Source organism: Periplaneta americana, chromosome 16 (assembly GCF_040183065.1).
Source record: "Periplaneta americana isolate PAMFEO1 chromosome 16, P.americana_PAMFEO1_priV1, whole genome shotgun sequence".
NCBI lineage: Eukaryota > Metazoa > Arthropoda > Insecta > Blattodea > Blattidae > Periplaneta > Periplaneta americana.
The window spans coordinates 116,102,515-116,123,031 of NC_091132.1; the positions used below are offsets into that span (position 1 = coordinate 116,102,515).

Sequence of the window (20,517 nt, forward strand, 5' to 3'; positions counted from 1 at the left end):
AAAAAAGCGAAGGGAATATCAAGTCAGCCATGAATGCTATTAGCTAGTTCTCAAAACAGACGACAGATGGATTTTGGAAAATAGGACAATTATATTTAAAAATTGACATTTCACTGATAACTACTATTTTTCCGAAAAACTTTGAGTTCCAAGCTTCAAAATGAGGGGTCATATATTAAACTCCGTCCAGCCGTTTTCCCGTAATTTCCATTACCAGTTCAAATTATATATATACTAGTGGCTTGTGCAGCAAATGCTGCAAACTAAGTTCATTACAGAAGAAGTTCAAATTCAAATTTTTCAAATTTATTTCCAATGAAGAATACCAGACATTTTGGAAGTTATTTGCTTCCATAATAAACATATCCCTCTGAATGGTTTTCTTCATGCTAAATACTTTTTATTGAACCTATACATCTTCAGTTCTTGAATTTCAATGCGAAAACGCAAGTAACGATGTCAGGACGATCAGTCGGTTTTTCATGTGGGAGTGAAGCGATAGGTCATTGAGGATTGTAGGTTAGAGTAATGAAAATATCAGATTTGCCATGCTTTCCAATAACAGACATAGCGTCTTGTATAGCTGCTGCATATTTCGTGAACTACCTCGAAATGTAGAGGGTAGAATCATTTTATCCTGCCAAGTGTCTTGCTAAAGTGATCGGGACACTACAACATTTTGTAGGCCTCTTATTTTATCAGTAAGTAATATCTTTGGTCTTCCCTTAGGCATTATAATTTTTGTGCATCCTCCAGACAATACTGAAGAGAATCACACATATAAATATCTATATCACTTACTTACAAATGGAGGTTCATTGCTGCCCTCATATATAAGCCCACTATCGGTACTTATCCTGAGCAAGATTAATCCAGTCTCTACCATCATATCTCACCTCTCTCAAATTCATTTTAATATTATCCTCCCATTTACGTCTGCCTCCCTTAAGGTCTTTTCCCTTCAGGTCTTCCAAGTAACACTCTATATGCATTTCTAGATTAACCCATACGTGCTACATGCGCTGCCATCTGAAACATCTGGATTTAATGTTCCTAATTATGTTAGGTGAAGAATACAATGCGTGCAGTTCTCCGTTCTCCTATAACTTCATTCCTCTTAGCCCCAAATATCTTACTAAGCATCCTATTTTCGAACACTCTTAATCTCTCTTCCTCTCTCAAAGTGAGAGTCCAAGTTTCACAACCATTAAGAATCCAATAGCATAACTGTTTTATAAATTCTAACTTTCAGCTTTAAATATCTACACTACACCACCATTAAATATAATATCGAAAAGACCCATACCACTTGATTAATAACTATAAAAATATTTCATTTTTCATAACAAAATTGTTATCTTATGTAAGTTTTGTATAGACTACTATATAGCCGTCACTCAGTAAATATTACAGAAATGAAGATCTAACTTCAAAAATTCTCTACGTCTACTTATATAAACCCAATATGTTCCACTTTCATATCACCAATACAGCATTAATCTGTATGATTAGTAACAAAACTCACATCATGGCATTCACTATAATAATATTTCATTTTTAATGGTAATAATGTCATCAAACATTCCTAAATTTTCTAGTTTTTAATATCCAACGCACAGACAGCTCTACTCAGAAAATTACACACCAGAGAATCTATCCTGTAAATTCATTTTAATAAGTCATGAAGTTTTTAATAACCAATATTACAGAAACATTCTGAAAAAGTTACACAAATGAAGATCGACATATTGGAATTATGATGTCAGAGAATCTAAGCCATCTCAACTCTAAATATGTCAGCAATCCTGCAGGTCGTAGCCTTCGTGTGGTATTGTTTATTGTAGTGTGCTTGTGTTTTGTTTTAATCTGAGAACTCATTAGGCTGTACAAGGAAGCGAGTATCAAGTCGGCCATGATTAGGCCTATGTATTTCTCAAAACTGACGACAGATGGATTTTGAAAAATACGAAAATGATGTAGGAAAATTGACATTTCACTGAAAACTACTACTTTTCCGAAAAAATTTGGGTTCCAAGCTTCAAAATGAGGGGTTATTTATTAAAATCCGTTCAGCCGTTTTCCCGTAATTTCCATTACCAGTTCAAATTATATATATAGATATATATATATATATATATATATATTCTTCCAGTAATTATTTACTTTAGCGATACTGTTCGTACCGTATCCACTATTTCTTCATTTCTTCCTGTGTGACTTCCATCCAGTTATGCTTTAATTTAGATTGCTCCTTACTGTCTGGAAGTTAAGCTACGGTTTGTTTGTGGCAATCATCGCCGGACGCACATTGCCGGCGATTATAAACACTAGTGATGATCATCAGGAAGTGGTTTCTTTATCAGCGTACATCACTGTCAATTTTAATTTGTTTTGCTGCCATAACTCGATTCAGTATATTTACATGGCCTTCTCTAAATATCGATTATTGAAGATGTATGAGGCGATGTGTGACCTGAATTTGCTTCAGAAGCAACCTCCACCAATCAACATTGGCGATCATCACTGTAAAGAAACCGTGCACATTCATTTTAACTGCTAGCAACTCCAGGCGACAATCACCCTTTTTCTTCTTCGCTTTTTTTAGGGTGTAAAATCTTTCACGTGTACAATTCCTATGTAAGGATTTTACAGTAAGCCTACTAGATATTTAAAAGCAGGTGCTTGTAATATGGTAAACATGGCGAAATAACACTGCTTTAGGTATAAAAACACATAAACAAAACAATATTTGTCACGAAGACTTCCTTATGTATTTAGCCATAAATATTATCGTAGATCTATGGTAGAAGACTCTTTATAAAAGCAAAATCATATCCATATTTTTCATTGGTACATCTGGATGCTTTGCTAAGAAATTACACAAATGAAAACAGAATGATACAGTGTGCTGAAAGTGCCATAGATAGCCTATAGCTAGTTGGAGCAAGAGGTACTGCTACTCTCTTCATGAAAGATGTGTTTAAGAGGCTTGGAATACCTACATCTATTATTCCGATTGTAACTTTAGCTGCACTGAAAGGATCAATTGCTCTCCTGAAGCATCACCTATATTCGAAATGAAACCAAGTTCATTAGCATTCTTTACTTTTTTGTAACACTTGCCTCTCTAAAACTAGGTATATTTCCACCAATCACGAAATGTATTTGCAGCTATGTACTTGTAGGAGTTTCATTGTCAAAACAAAATTAATGGTTCACTGAACTAGTAAACATTTATATGGTTAAGTACTCTTTGTCCCTTGTGGCAACTCACGAATAGTGAGAAGATTTCTAAATTAATTAATTGGTCTTTTAAGGTTACGGTCTTGGTATGCCTTCCCACTCAAAAGTTAACTTGTGCCAACCCTTACAATAATGTTGAAAGTGCATTTAGTTACGTTTTAAGAATGCTTCTAAACCTGTTTACTCATTCCTTTAATTCATGTTCGTTTTATTTCACAGCTTTTTGTCAACAATGAAACAGCTTCTCTTATTGCTGTATCTTGGTCGACTCTAGTAGAAGGTCGAAAGGCGGAAACTTGGCAGCATGTGTGCCAGGCATCGACCTGTCATGAGTGCGTTTGAAGGAAACACATGGCATATGCGATTTAATCTTTACTTTCGCGTATTGAAGAGTATTTCCAATTTATGCTGAGGTTTTTTAAGGCATAAAATCAGCCAAGTATGGATTTCTAAAATGGTCCTCACTAGCTTTTGAAGCAGCAGAAAATGTAGAACCTGAAACGAGTGAAATGGTAAATGTAGCTCCATTTTTTAGTGTTATCAAGACCCTGATATTTTTAACTTTGAAGCTGATACTTCCAAACTTCTGCACATATCAAAGTATCCTCAGAGTTACATTGCTCACTTTGTATTGATTATTTGGTAGAAAAAGAAGCCAGGATATTTATTTTGACCTTTGAATCCTGGAGGATGTACTCTTCCTTCGGGTTTTGTACTTTACATTGCAGAAATTGCTTACTGCATTGTAAATGCATTGATTTCAAGCAGTGTTAGTGAAGAAAAATTTGGAAAATGTGGAAATCAAAGGAAGTTACTCTCAAAAACACTCTTGTGTAGTGATGCTGGCTTTTTAAATGATGTATGCCCATGTGGAATGGAATGTGTTAACATACTTTCATTCATTATGAACATTATGTTAAATAACAATTTATCAAATGCAAGAAATGATATCATAGCTGCCAATCAACTAGTGTATGATAAGAGAAAATTGCAAATATTTTAGAAAAAGATGTGAAAAATATAGGTCTAAATAAGATGAAATTAATATTAATAATTCAATCTTCCTCAACTTGGTGAGGTTGCCAAAGACAAAGAATGTTAAACAATAACATTTAAAATGACATTGAAAATGTCTTACGAGAAATTTGTTTACAAGAAACTAAAATTTGCAGTAGATAATGTTTCACATAATGAAAATTTATAAAAGTACAGATAAAAAAATATACTGAGAAAATTCAACTGTAATTATTTCTATTGAAATACAAATGTCGCCGTAAAATCTACAGTGAACCCTTCAAAGCTATAATAGAAATTTCCTTAATTGTTGTTGAGAACTCCAAATTTATGACAGAATGACATAAATTGTTTTGTTATGGTCCCTCTAGTGCCCACCATTAATCCGATGACTTCTATATCCCTGAGTTTATATGATGTTTTGTAATAAGGGATGGTGGATTCATAAATTCTTCTTTTCTCTAGATTAATCTCCTCAGGTTGATTCTGATGCGTCTTGAATGTGATGGTCGGATCCAGAATATAACCCTTTGTCTCTCCAGGTTTAAATGTTATAATATCAATACGCCGATGACTTCCAGTATCCGCTATTCCATGAACTTCTTCATAGGTAGTGTAGCCATTGGACTTAAGGCATGTTGCGATTACAGACCTGATGTTGTGATGTCTGCTGTTACGAAGAGTTTCGCCAAATGGGCATGAACCCAAGACATGAGCCAAGTTTCAACCTCACTGTGGCATCGCCTACAGTGGTTATTATCTTGAGTTCTGCCTGGAATAGCGTGTACAGGAGCAACATTACCAGTCATCTTTAGCGCATATCTAGACATATTGAAATTGTACAGTATGTGTATATTGCACATAATGTAAAGAAATAATATTCTCATAAACAATATAAAACAATAGATGTTGGAAATAAGATAAAAATATACAGTATAATAATAGACATGACTCTTGTAAGTTATTTACAGCGACTTTTTATAAAGTGACATTATTGAAATTTGAAAAAGCTGGCCTAGTCTAACTGGATGAGTCCATTAATTCTGGCTGGAAAACAACGTAGACTTGGGACCTATATAAGGTAAAATGTAATAAAATGTGTTTAATATACACGCCTATGAAATGTACGTGTTTTAGTATTGTACATAATGTAATGGAATATTTTTTATAAATAATATAAAACTATAGCACAGCCCTGGACATAAGAAGGGACGTGAAAGGGATGCAGAAACCCCTGCCCATGCCCTTTTCGCTTACATTGCCTTATAAACAAACGCAGAGTAAAGCTGTGTGCATCAGTGATGGAATTTAAGTGACCAGCTAGAGCCGAAAGTTTATAAAAGCTATGATGCCCGCTGTTACAATCCGTCACTGATCTTCATGCCTGCTCATACCGCACCAAAACATTACTGTCTCAGCTGTGGAAGGTGAAGTGGGAAGTTAAGGGGTGATCTGCGGTGACTCAGTCCAGTTACTCGTATTTACGTCCAGGCCTGCTATATTATGTTGGAAATAATGAGAAAAAATAATGAAGAGAGGACATAACCCTTACGAATCCTTGTATTAAAATACAGCCATTTTTTACGAGTTGACATTCAAGATTTTAAAAAAGGATTACTGTATCTATCTGTAATCCATAACATATTTTACCAATTCCTTGTATGACATATGATTAACTTCTTAATTGTTTGGTTCTGATATTAACTTTATAACTGTTTAGTTCTGATGGTGAAGTATGGCAGCAGTATGACTGACAAGAGCAGACGAACAGTGTTGCCAAGTTGAGCCTTTTGAACTTCTACTAGAGTCGACGTGGCTCATATGTCACTTAGTTAAATCTTCATTAAATTTAGTTTCATCTTAATTAGTTTTTCTTTTGCTTGTGGATAGTGCGTAAATGGAAAGCCAATTGTATGCTAATTAGTGATCTAATAAGCACACTTAAATGCCATCGACCCGGGCTGGGATCGAACCTTCAACCTCGAGCACAAAAGACCGGCACTATACCGACTGCAGTACTCAGGCCGATTCTGTAGAAATATTTGCTATGACTACAGTAATAATAATCTATTCCCACTAATCATTTCAGGAGTGAAGGGTACAAGGAAGGAGCTCTGATTAATTTTTCCCAACCGAATTTGCCTCCTCCCTCCTTTCAAGTTAAAATTATTGGTGCAGATATTTGAAATTTTGTTTTGTTTTTCATGTAACATCATTTGTTACAGATAATACTGTATTGTATGCTCACTGCTGAATTGCAATACAAACTCTTGCATGATCAGATAGTACCTTTGTTGTCACGTTTGGTCATGTATGAGGATTCAAGTTGTGAATTCACATTTAAAGCTTAAGGATAGGTAACTGATTATATACTTTTGAACAATGAATGTATTTAATTTGGTATAGAAGAATAAGAACAAAATCATTTTCAAACAACTCTGCACATAATAGGTACAATATTTAATGTCATTTTGAAACAAATTAATGCTTTGGAGTTTCATTTGAGTTTCAAATTTATAAAACAAATTTAATTTATATTTCATTTTGAGGTTATGGTAACGTACCATATATAAATCTCTTATTTGAACTTAAGCACAAAAGTACATTTTTAGTATCTCTACAATGAAATAACTTCCATTTATTTGTTCCTTAGTTGTGTGATAATGACTGAAACTTCATTCATAATTGTGTTCCTAGCCTATTTATTTTCCTATAGGCCATATACTGTTCGAAAATGTATTTAAAATAATTCAAGGAAATTAAATTATATGATGTAGGCCTAAGTTTAATTTTCTGCTATAGTTTGACGGTCTGGACTCACATTACAGAGTGAGCTCTTTTTCGAATCCCCATAGGGAAGGAAGTTTCTCATGAAATTCTGGCCAGTGTATGGAACCAGTGCCCACCCAGGATTATGATGAATTTCAAGAGCTCCTGTAGGTAGCAAAATTCGGTTCGACAAATTGGGGGTATTGTGGTTAGTACAATGGTCTGGGATGATCAGTTGCTAACTACACAATGCCCTCATACTGGTTGGATGATAATTAACCTTTACTGAGGCATATGGACGTAAGGCTAGCAGTTGATTGTCCTCGATCCTATATGGAATACCATGCCATGGATTATTATTATTATTGTTATATAATATTATTATATAATATTATTATTATATATTATTATTATTATTATTATTATTATTATTATTATTATCACCTGATGGCGGGCTTATGTGAGGGCGGCAATGTACCTTTAGTTTCCTTAAATGCCATTTGTAAGTAAGTTATAATAATAATAATAATAATAATAATAATAATAATAATAATAATAATAATAAAAATAGTAATAGTAATAATAATAATATTATTATATTATTATTATTATTATTATTATTATTATTACTGTTGTAAATTTTTTATTGCATTGTTATTGCTTAAGATTAGTTAAAGTTTGATTTTTATTTTCATTTAATTTTTATTTGAATACAGTAAAACCTTCATAAGACGCGCCTGCTTATTATGCTATCCCGTGTAATACGCTTTTTTTGTTCGGTCCCTGCACATTTCATATATAACGCCTTTATAAAATACCCCGTTTGTTGTGCTCAAGTCCTGCATAATATGCTGTTTTTATGGAATATTTTGAATGTAATTTTCAGAAATGTACTCTAATAGCAATGAAACATCTTGGTCATTGAGCTCAATGGTGCCATTAACCTGAAAAGTATTGGTATTCGACCCTTTACCTGCGCATTTAAACCTTCATACTTCATACCTTAGTATACCCCACCCTCTTGTTACGCTCTCTTATTCAACTCCTTACTTACGCGCTTAAAGCCTCAATCGCCAGTCCAATTCGTCCCAAAAGTGCTCAATGGGATTGAGATCAGGACTCTGTGCAGGCCAGTCCAACCAGTGAACATTATTGTCTGCATACCATTGCATTGTAGCCACCGAAACATGGGGCCAAATTCCATTGTCCAACTGAGTGCCATGTTGCAAGAGGAATGGTGAAGCATTCCAGTGGATATCCTACACAAACTAGTGAAGAACATGCCTGACAGGGTGGCTGATGTTATAGTAACAAGAGGTGTTACCACGAGGCTCTAAAGGGGCAAAAACAGCGCTCAATTACTTTTTGGTAGATAGTGTAAGTTACTATATTACCTTTCATGAATTATGTATTTCAATAAAGAAAAATGCTAATAGATACTGTATATAAGTCAAAATTAGTATACCAGCCTGATATGCGGTCCGGTTAATACGCAGTTCACACCCGGTCCCTTGAACAGCGTCTTATCGGGGTTTTACTGTATATAGACCTATTGCCTTTGAGTTGTTCCTATAAACTTTTGAAATGCTTCTATCCAAACATTTTTCTGTAGACAGATTAAGTAGTGAGAATTTACTGGTGATAGGTACTCAGGCCACATTTATTGTTCATTGGTCTGGAATAAAGGAAGAGAAACTTGCTAACTTCGTCTTGAAATGAGCACTTTTGTAAGTTGTGTTTTGGTCTTCTTCAAGGAGCTGTGAGTCTGGTTCTTGACTCCCTGGATGACATTCACTGTCTTCAAGAAGCGCCCCTCAATGATCGTGATTTTCTACATTCTGTCTTAGAAGATAGACAACTCCACGCTCTGCTTGAGGTGAGTACTAATTACTCTAATAAATCTGTGTTTTTAAAATTCGTTTTAAGATATTTTTAACGCTGGTGATTGCTGTGAGAACAACAAATTATTACATTACATAAATAATGCATAGAGTTTCATAGAGTCTAAAACAGTTTTGTGTTTTAACGTTTGGAGATACATAATTGTTTAGGCAAAGAGGAAACGAAAAATCTAGTAGGTCAACAATTTAATTTTGTTATGGAATAACAGCTGCATAAAAGGAGCTAGATAAAATGACAAGCGAAGACAGAAAGAAAGATGAATACAGACCATAACATAGACCAGTCATGTCAATTGATGCCCATAGGAGCAAGCGCACGCTTTAGAGCTCAAGAGAGCCTGAGCGCTTTACAGCAGAAAGGAAAGAGATAGAAGAAAGAGGTCGAGCTATATACAGGGATGGCCAGCACTGATTCAATAGATAAAGGGAAGATAACTTATTAAAACTGTATCCATGTTAATTTTTAGATTTGTCTGGGAAGTATAAGTGCATTATAAGAATGTAAATTTTAATTTTAATGTTCATTTTTCACAAGTTTGATTTTTTTGTTCAAAATAAATATTTTCTTAACTTTTTTATACAAAAGTGAAATTTTCAGATATAGGCCTATTTATTTAGTAGCTTTACAGAATGTTTTCGTAAATTTAATATACTGTAAATACATATTACTCAAGATAGTGTATTGAAAATTTTGAAAATATTCGCATGGAAATTGTTTGTAAGGAAATGAATTAACAAAGCAACTACTGTTACATGATACGCTAAACATCCGTGCTCATATGTTGTAAAAACTTCAGCTCTATAGCTTCAGCGTATTTCGTGAAAATAATTTAATATTCTGTTGATAGGAAGTTGCTCACCAATATCACCTTAAAGGCATAATGCGATAAGGGTTTTGTTATGGAATATTAGTTACTCTTAAAACATATACAGTACTTAGGTAACTTTGCTTTGTACTGTAACATTGTTTTGATTAGTTTATTGATTACTTTTATAGGGCTAAAGGTACCATCAATATCAATTCCAACTTGTCATGTCATACCCAATCTCTCTCTCTCTCTCTCTCTTTTTTTTTTTTTTTGAATATCGCTTTCTTTATGAATGATGTGTTTCATCCATTTAGTACAGTATAGTTGTACTACTACGGAATTTATGTGAATATTCCTTCTTATCTCTTTATTATGTTATTAACGATTGCAATATTAAGAAATTGGTATTAGTACTTTTGTTTTACAGACAATAACTTATAGAAAATATCAAACAGAAAGAAGCCATATAAAAATAACGACATAAAATTTCACGTTCTGTTTGAAGTTTGTGCACCACTGTTTTCTTAATCCAACAGGTTGCTTATTCATATACACAACCCTTCCTCTTTCCATACTTAGAGCTTGATGCCCGCGCACGACGTCAAGGTAAAAAAAAAATGAGCTTCCTTTGACATCACTGACATAGACACATACAGGAGAAGAGATAGACACAAAAATGACAGACAAAGAAAGAAAGGAAAAGAGAAAGAAAGAAAGTTACACAGAGTCAGGCACAGACAGACAGGCAACCTGGCAACCAGACAGAGGGACGGGCAGGTAAGGAAAAGTAAGAAACAGATAGATGAATAAATAGATTATATTGTATGTTAAGAGAGAAATCAAAATAAAAAAGATGGTAAAGAGGTATGTAAGGACAGTGGAAGGAATAGGGGTGGGGAAGAGGTAAAGAACTTGGCAAAGACGAACGGACAGACAGACAAATGGTAGATAATGTGAGGGGTATTTTGAAAAGCATACATTCACGCCTGCAAAATATATAGTGCCAATTATTTTATCAAACTTGTGACAGTAATGAACAGCAACTTGTGCAAACAGTAGTCGGGTGACTGAACTGTTACTTCGTCCTTTAAAGCAGAGAGCCCACTAATATGATAGTGATACGACAAAAACACTGATCCAACACGAACTGTGATAGCAACATGACAGCAAAGTTACCTGGTACTCACTGGACTGATTCTTTCATACAACATGTCGTCGGAGGATGAAGACGTTCTCAATCTAGTTAATTTAGCTAATATCAAATTACAGTGACAGAAAACATAGGAGACGATTCTGGGTGCAGCCTTTTTGACATGCTAATTTAGAACAACACGGTGCTTTTAATCTGTTCAAAGAATTAAATATATACCCTGAAAGATTTAAAATATTCAGCAGAATGTGTAGAGAAACATTTAATCTGTTGGTACAGAAAGTTGGATCCGCAATTTATAAAAAGAACACTAACTTCAGGATTTCAGTCAATGCTGAAGAACGCCTTCTGATAACTATCAAGTAAATAGGCCTATATGTTTATACATCAGATAAATAATAATTGTTGTTTCTCGTCCACATTAAAGTAAACATATGTTTACAATATGTTTATAGGGTAGAGGGGCCAATTACTGGAAAGGTCCTATTTACGGACACTCCTAACATTTTGTCATTTTGTGCTTATACAGAATCCTTTATGTATTCCTTTAGCTAGTAAATGGAAAGCGATAATATTCTAGAGCTGATTGCGACACATGGGAGTGAGATTGTCTATGAAATCAGAGCTCCAGATAGCGGAAAGTGAGCAAATGTTATTACAATATCTTTATATTTCGCCCTGTTATAATAGTATTGAGCGGTAAATTATTCTGTGTATATAAGATAAAATGATTTTGCAATAGGTTTATTATGTTTTCAATCCGAAAAATAGATGTAGTATCAAAAGACATGGCAAATCTTTAATAACTCAATAAAGGCTATATTGAAATTAGGGTCGTCTCTCATCTTAACCCTTGTATTACCAACTCACAACTGATACAACAAAAAGTGGAGCATGCAGCACTGTGAGCGACACAACACAACACAGATAGTGTCGAGTTGTTGTCTGATCAGATGAGTGGGCTTCTGTTCATTTCATATTATGGGTTATATAAGAACATACACGTTAGCAAGAAGCAAAGCATCAAATCCGTGTCATGTTGCTGTCACTTGTCGTTCCAGCGGGCGCTCTGCCTAAGAGAATATCAAAAGTGTCTAAATCTGATATGAGTGTTTATAAAAAAAAAATAAAAAGAAGTTCACTATTCATGTATTATGGGTCTTCAATGCACTGCATAAATTGGCTTAAAGCTTCGAAGGGTCAAGTGAAAAGGTTCAGAACATAATTAATTAAATTTATCCATAATCATACCTTGTACTCAACTGTTGAATTGTTTATGCTTGTAAATTGAATTGATCTGCTTCCTAGGTTTTGTATATTTTTTGCAACTTTTGATCAGTTTTACATCTTAAAGGTATAGTGCTGATGTTAAGATCTATGGAATACATAAAATAAACTGATATGAAATGAAAAATGTCCACAGCAGTTTTCTTCTTATTAGAACACTTTCTGCATAGTGAATTGTACATTTGTTTGTCTGTCTTCAGCTGACAGTGTCATTCTAGTAGTCCTGTCATCTGTTGTGGCTGATTTCTTGTTTAAAAGATAACAGTAATTTTGTATAGGCCTACCTGTCTTAGAGTCGTTAATGTGCTGTTACATTTCTTTGTCCGCAACTATGTGTCCAGTACTGTAGGTGATTTCTGCTCGCAAGATTTTGATGATTTTTAAGTTGACTATTACACTTTTACTACGCATAATTTTATCGCGTCGCTAGCATTTGTTTAATTTTATCGCGTCTCTAGCATTTGTTTACTTTTGTCACTACCCTAGCATTTGTTTCTTTGTTTGCCAACATTTCAAACTGCACTAGTCTGGACGTCAAAAAACAGAAAATTACAAACAACTCCAGTCGATGCACAGCACTTTCAAATATGACTCGCATTGGCATTCAAGAATTAATAAAGATCACTGGTCATAGCTATGCATCTTCCCTGAAACCCTATTTACAAATAAATGAAGAGCACCATTCGGAAATCCTGAATAAGTTGAGGGATACACCAGGTACATCGACGAGTTCACTTCTTTTACGCACACGTCCAATATAACATCAACTGAACCACCAAGCACTAAAACATTCAAATTTGAAAATTGTACTTTCAATAATTGTTTCTTTTAAAATTATTCATGTTTAATTTTTATTTCATCATCGTTAATTAAAACGTTTCTTGTTTATTTCATCATCTCTAATTAAAACCTTTCTAACACCTGTTTATATTATTTAGGTTATGTTATAGCTTCTGCTATATGATATTATGGATAGCCACGTATCAGAGATTGTTTAATACTAAGATTTATTGAAAATCATCTGTCAAGTGACGTTGATTACTGGGATCCGGAGGATTGAAGTGGAATGTAAATGTTTGAATAAAAATGAAACTGAATCAACAAAGCCTTCTTGACTACTAACCGTCCACAGAGTTCAATGAAGATTCCATAGTTGGCACAAGTGATAACAAGAAAACAGCCAATTATAAAACAATACTGCCATCTAGCGTAATGTTGAGATGTTACAATATTACATTTGAAGGCAGTTTTGTATTTTCGTAAGTCAATTAATATTTTATTGTATTGGAGTACTTTGTTACTTCTAATCTTTGTATACTTTCTTCTAATCGTGTAATAGTCAATTAAATCCCACTCAAGTTTTGATTTTCTCTAGATAAATCAAAACCTCTAGTGAGATTACTGTTGATAAGATCACTTGAAAGGATTCAGTTCGAGTGAATGTTTAACTAATTTCTTTTGTCAATAAATCGACGTTTAAATTTTCCCACACTTACTTTATAATATATTGATATTCGTATCTAGCTAATTTCATATTTGACAATAATATCTTCATTACCAGACTTAGATTATTTTAGTACTAATTAAAGTGTTTCACAGTATTAAATGTGTTGCGATATTTGTGTTTTTGCACTGTTTCGTAGATGCGGAAATATCCAATGTTTCGGAACTGAGTACGTATTGACTGCATCCATCAGGAAAGACAACGAAGAGAAACCAATTTGAAGGATTCATAACCAAAACCTTCATTAGAACTGAATGCCAAATTAATTGTGGATGAAATTATTTTTAAAAACTTTATTTAAAGGCTGCAATGACTGACAAAGTGTACCAGATATTCATAAATATGTATAGATATACATAAGAAACATGTAATTATTGTAAAAATTAAATAAAAGAGGAAAGAAAGAAACTTATGTTATAAAATACAGTACAAGTACAGTAGATTAAAAATACAGAATCAATCTGAATTAGGTAGGCCTATCAATGTTTTGCTACATACCGGAATTTTATAAACAAAAGCAAAGGAAAAAACATCACAGGTCCTAAAATCTTTAGATAATCTATTATTGCCACTGTAATCTTTTAATTGCTGCTGGAATAAATAACTTCAACAAAATAAATGAATGTCGTCTGTAAAAACTGATTCTAGAATAGAATCAGTTTTGTTGTTATTAACTAATGCTGAGTTCTTGACTATAAAGCCATTAAGTCTCTTGCTGTGCAGCATAAAAAAGTGATGTAGAAAAAAGTATAACTGTTTTGATGTAAGCATCATATTTTTATGTTATAGTGGTTATACATGTTACCTAAATGCAACCCCAAAACCGTTTGGAAGACCACACCTGTTGTTGGTTAGCGGGTCCATAATGACCTAGCTTAAAGGATTGTCGGACATCTCCACTGACCATAACAACTCATCACTCAAGTCTCTTCTCACTTTATAGATCTCTTGGATATGGAACAACAAGTTTTGATGGAGAAATCATTGCAATAAGTGAAAGTCTCAGGAATCTTTTATGCCACATCAATAAATTTAAGAGTGCAGTTATATTGTCAGACTCCAAAGCAGCTATTCTATCAATAGTCTCTAAACACACACCTTCATCTCAAACAGCAGAAATAACTAAAATGCTCTCTCAATTAATATCACTCAATAAAAGAATTATATTCCAATGGATACCTTCCCATTGTGGAATCCTGGGAAACGAGAATGCGGATGCTTTAGCAAAGAAGGGCAGCACTGCTACTTACAGACCTGTTACTAAATCTACGTATTACTCTGTGAAAAGATTTATTAAATCTATGTACTTAGACTTCAACAAACAAAATTTGATAATACAATCCCAAGGGAAAAAATGGAACTCTCTGCATCATAATCCACAGTTAATTCCCGATTTACCACGAAAATCGTCTGTAGCTGCATTTAGATTGGCAATAGGCCATGATTGTTTGGCCAAACACCTGCATAGAATAGGAATATATCAGTCCCCTAACTGCCCATTGTGCAACTCAAACCAAGAAATGGATTCGGAACACCTCAAAACCTGTGCTTCAGTGGCTGACCATGATAATATCTTTGAAAAATATTGGAGTGCAAGAGGTCAAATGACTTTATTGTCAAATGTCTGGCATTAGAAAACAACAACAACTCATCATCACTTAGGAGACGCTTTTGCATGTCATGGCAGGTCAGCATGCTGAAAATGGCATTTCCTCAGTTTTTGTTGGAACAGTTATATCGGTACTGTTTGTTTAAAATAGGATGCACCACAGGAAAGTGAGAATGGGATATGAATAGAATAGGTTATGGAATGCACTTCACTACTCTTTGCAACCCGATTCTAGGATGTTAGTTTCTGCTAAGTATGAATTCATGCCAACAGAAATAAATTCCACAATAACTGTTGAAAGTGCCTTCCTTTCAGTTGTCACATATACTTCGTTAAGGAAAGTTGGCTCTGTGAGAAGAAGGGCTAATTTTAAATTAGAATCATTGATGAAACAGAAAAGAATAAATATCATATGTAAAGATAAGAAAGAAAAGCTCTCCTGGTGATGGAATGTTGGATTTTTCTACATGTAAGACATAGTGAAAAAACACAAAAATTTCTTACCACACTTTACCAGTTCTGTTTAGTTCTTGGGATGTATGCATCCTGTAATATAGTTGGATTTTTTTATAACATTCCTCTCCTATGACCTCCACACAGTGTTAGACCTGCTTCCTAATGCATAATTCACATCAGTATACTGTAATTTCCTTTTAGATTGAAATACGGTGATTTGTGATTATACTAACTAATCTATGAAAAATTGTAGTATTAAACAGAATGCAGTTTTAAGACTATTGGAAGTTGGAATATTTAACCAGAATACATATTAAAAGCCTTTATATACATAATGAGTTATGATTATGATTATAAAAATGTGCAGATGCATTTGACATTAAAACTGTTTGTGTAAGAATACCATAAAACAAAAGCATTCTGATGGTGATGAGAGTCGGCCTGAGTAGCGTAGTCGGTATAATGCTGGCCTTCTGTGTTCGAAGTTGCGGGTTCGATCCTGGCCCAGGTCGATAGCATGTAAGTTAATGCGACAGGCTCACGTCAGTAGATTTACTGGCATGTAAAAGAACTCCTGCAGGACAAAATACCGGCACACTGGCAACGCTGATATAACTTCGACAGTTGCGCGTGTCGTTAAATAAACCATCAATCAATCTTCTTAATGTATCCAGCTGTTTACTGACAACATAAAGTCCACTACAGTGCACTGTAGTCTATTCAGTTGTTGTTTTTCACGAGAAATGAGGGATATTTTGATCGGTGTTCCTTATAGATGCCTGTTGCTAGTAGTCAGAGGTGGGGTGTAGTCAATATATACTGCAGGGCTGTGTCTTCTGCAACTGGTATTGATGATTTTAATTTACTTCTTTTGTGGTTTATGGATGGACAGTATAGAAGAATGTGTTCCAGATCTTCATCATGATTATTACACCACAGACAAGTAGGATTATCTTAAATGTGAAATCGGTGTAGGTACAATTGAGTGACAATGTGACCTGTTCTGGCTCTTGTTAAAAATGTTTGAACATGTCTGGGCAAGTTTTTGTACATTTCCAGGTCATTTGGTTTCTTTTGAATAGACTGAGCCAATTGTTGATCCATAGGTTTGTAAAATGAGACTTTACTGAAGCAAAAGCCCTGGATAGAGATATCACTTGAAGAGGTCTTGGTTGCAAATATGTTGCCTGTTTTGCAATATTATCGACTTTCTTATTTCCAGGTATACCTCAATGACTAAGGTATCCATTGAAATGTTATTTTCTTTTGGAATTCTTTTAGTTTACGTAGTTGTTTCTGAATTGGAATAATTCTATGTGCATATAGGTTTGGTACATATTTGATTATATTAAATATAGCCCCCTTGGAGTCGGTAAGTATGCAAATAGATTTTTCAGAAATTTGAGTAACACACTGAAGAGCAGCATCAATAGCTAGCAATTCAGTGTCAAGACTGGAGGAGGATGAACATGGTATGAAATAACTTTCTTGATATTCTGGAATACAATACCCTGCTCCTGATGTCCCATTATTAGGATTTAGAGATCCATCTGTATAAATTTGAAGGTGATCCTTATATGTGCTGCAGAGTAGTTCCATGGCATCTAACTTAATGTGTGGAGGATCATTTTTGGAATGAATTCCTGGAATTTGTATACTATGTAAATAAGCCATAATTTAAGTTTAAATTTTTCTGATGATGAGTACAAATACATCATAGTATAACAGGATCATGTAACAAAGGTTTTCCACAATAAAGCCAAAAAAAAAAAAAAAAAAAAAAAAAAGACTTAAGGAGGTAATCTACAAATTGGTCAATATTTTTACTCTTATTGTTACGCCATAGAAAACAGTCATATATTTACATAAAATTCGCTAACAGCATTGTTTCCAGTTTTAAGCAGTACTGGCCTCAATTAAAAATTGTGCATGGAAAGGTGTATGACTGTCAGACTCAGGAAAGTGTAAAGTGTGCGAACCTAGATATAGGAAATATGTTAACTTAATGGATGCAAAAGAAAGGCATTCCCAATCAATATCATGACAATTTGTGATCTGTGCAGGTAATGAATACAGAAACCTGGAAAGAAATCATATGAAGTTTTATTTGGCTGTTAGTGAAGACTGTTTTCACTTTTTCAAATCTTTCTCAGTAAGTCATATAAACCATTATAACTGAGGAACGTACAGGAAAGTGTTGTTGATTCAATTGAAGATGACGAACAATGTTGGAATAATAATGAGGAACCAGCATTTTTGGTTAGAGAGTCAATATTGTTCTGACCACTTCAAATCTCCCTAAGAAAATCACACCTACCATTGAAAACGAAGATCAACAAAGGTATTACCACAGTTTAGTATATACAGTTGCGAAGCTAAATACTTAATAAATATGCATACATAATTAGATAGTTGCTGACCACCAGGATCGCTACTATCGCCTCAGCACAGACCCTTTCCTGAGCAGGCGATAATGTATGTTTGGGTTTTCTATTTCAGTGTATGGAGCTCAGCGAAATATTATATTATAACTTTATTGCATATCATTGCTAAGCTTTATTTAGTGTAATGTGTCCATGAGTTTCGTTTACTTCTTATTGCATAATTTGTTGCAGAAATAATTACAAAACTGTGTTATTTTAATGTGAAGAGAATTTTACATGTTAACATAATCTATTCACATCAACATTTTATGGAAGCTATTTTGAGGTTTAATAAAAAAGAATTTATATTGTGATTTTAATTTAGCACATCTACCTTCCTTAATTGTAGATAGAAAATTTACCATACCACTCCTATGAAATTAGTGTACATACGATTCTGTTACTTCGTCTCTTAAGAAGTAGATAAATACTATAATTCAGAATGTACTCGATTGTAATATTAAAAATACAGACAAATTAAAAGTGCGGTATATCATACATGACATTATGCTTAATTATAATGTACAATTGCAAATATAGGAATATAAATAATAACCTATAATTTCCATATGACATAACATAGGCCTACATATGTAATGGCAGGGCATTGGAGACTTTGTAAATCTAGTTGCTCTAGTAATAGCGCTGTGAGGTTACCGTATTTCAATATAGTCAAGTGTCCGAAGGACAATAAGACAGCACTCATAAAGCGGTGGAACTAGCGCTGAGGTAGTGAAAATCGTTGAATTTATAAGAGATTTTTTTTCGAGGTGCAGGTGATCGTACAAGCAAGACATAATAAAAGCCAAAACTAACGAAGCCTAATCTGTCACAGATCCTTATATGCAAGGAGTATGAGTACAAAGGAACTACCTCTGCGCTAGTTTAGCCTACTAACATAGTACATTAATCACACTTCAGATTGAAGTACCGTAAGAAACTAATAAATACAACTGAAATAGAGACAAATTGCATTTAGGCCTACAAGTTATCACACGTAACTTTATGCTTAATCATAATGTATAAATGCGAATATTGAAGTATTGGTAGAGTAAACATAACCTATAATTTCAACATATCAAAATATCTGTGCTGTGCAACTGAAAATTATTGAATCATGCATAAATGAATGTACAAGAATTTCGCAATATTTAATCCAAATAAAGTCAGGTATTACACATACGAACAACGTAATTTTCACACCAAAAATAATATTACACCTTAACTCGCAAGTGAATTATGTCTGAAGTGTCTCATAATCATTGTTTTAAATTTATTAATGCAATTACACTACATTTTAGAGAATTATATGTTACTCTTTATGCATTCCAACTAATTTATATGGTTGAAACGCCGCCCTCCGTGATTGGGTTAAGTGAGTCACATGTCTGCCTATATTAAATCACGATGGCAGTGACACAGTCTATTGTTCCTAGTACTCACAGTGCTCCAAGCGGCTAGCAACTATCGCGAGAAATGGAAAAAATCATCCCAAGCTTCACAACTGTATATACTAAACTGTGGTATTACTGTGATGTACCGAAGTACATAATGGAGTTTCAGTGCAGTAATTCTGCATTTCCATATAGTGAAGAATTGGTAAAATGAAGAAAAATTCTCTCTGGCACTGGGACTCGAACACAGTAGGTAGAACATGAAAATGAAAGGGATTCAATCTGGCATCAGAACTTGAATCCAGTGTGGCTTAGTGGATAAAGCGCCACCACATAAAGCTGGAAACCCGGGTTCGAGTCCCAGTGCGGGAGAGAATTTTTCTCTGTTCTACCGATTCTTCACCATTAATAAAGGTAGTCAGTCCAATTGCCAACAATGATTACCGAAATGAGAATAAGAATGAGGAACCAGCATTTTTGTCAAGGAGAATCAAGATTGTTTTGGTCATTTTTAATTTTCCTGAGCAAGTCATACAAACAATTGTAGAGAAGGAAAATCTAGAAAAGATAGTGAATTCAGTTGCAGACAATGATAAATAATATTAGGATAAGAATGAGAGATCATCATTTTTGATCATGGAGAATTAATACTTCCAAGATGTTTAGTCCATTGAAATGATGTCCATATGACTTACGTCTTCTAATATTTTTGTCCCCTTTCATTTATGTCCGCATTTTATGTACGTCCATATTTTTTGGGTCTATGACTGTTATGTCCAGTTTTATTTATGTCCACTTTTATTTAATTTCATTTTCATTTATGTCCTTTTTTAATGTCCACTTTTATTTAATACTGGATCAGGAATATTTTTAGCTTCCTGTTTCATTGTTCATTGAAATGGAAACGGTTACCTTCTTTCCTCTATAGAGTACATTGAGCCACGGACGAAGCAAAATT

General features: G+C 34.0%; 1 protein-coding gene across 4 annotated transcripts in view; it reads left to right on the plus strand.

Annotated features, from left to right (window-relative positions):
• The window catches only part of LOC138691133 (peripheral plasma membrane protein CASK-like), an 854,250-nt gene that overhangs the window by 483,362 nt on the left and 350,371 nt on the right, over positions 1-20,517 (plus strand). For 2 of the 4 annotated variants that reach the window (XM_069812867.1, XM_069812869.1), the window contains one exon: positions 8,781-8,902. In XM_069812867.1, coding sequence (XP_069668968.1) covers positions 8,781-8,902 — 122 coding nt within the window. The remainder of the gene's footprint in view (positions 1-8,780; positions 8,903-20,517) is intronic. The other 2 variants (XM_069812868.1, XM_069812870.1) reach the window with 1 other exon arrangement.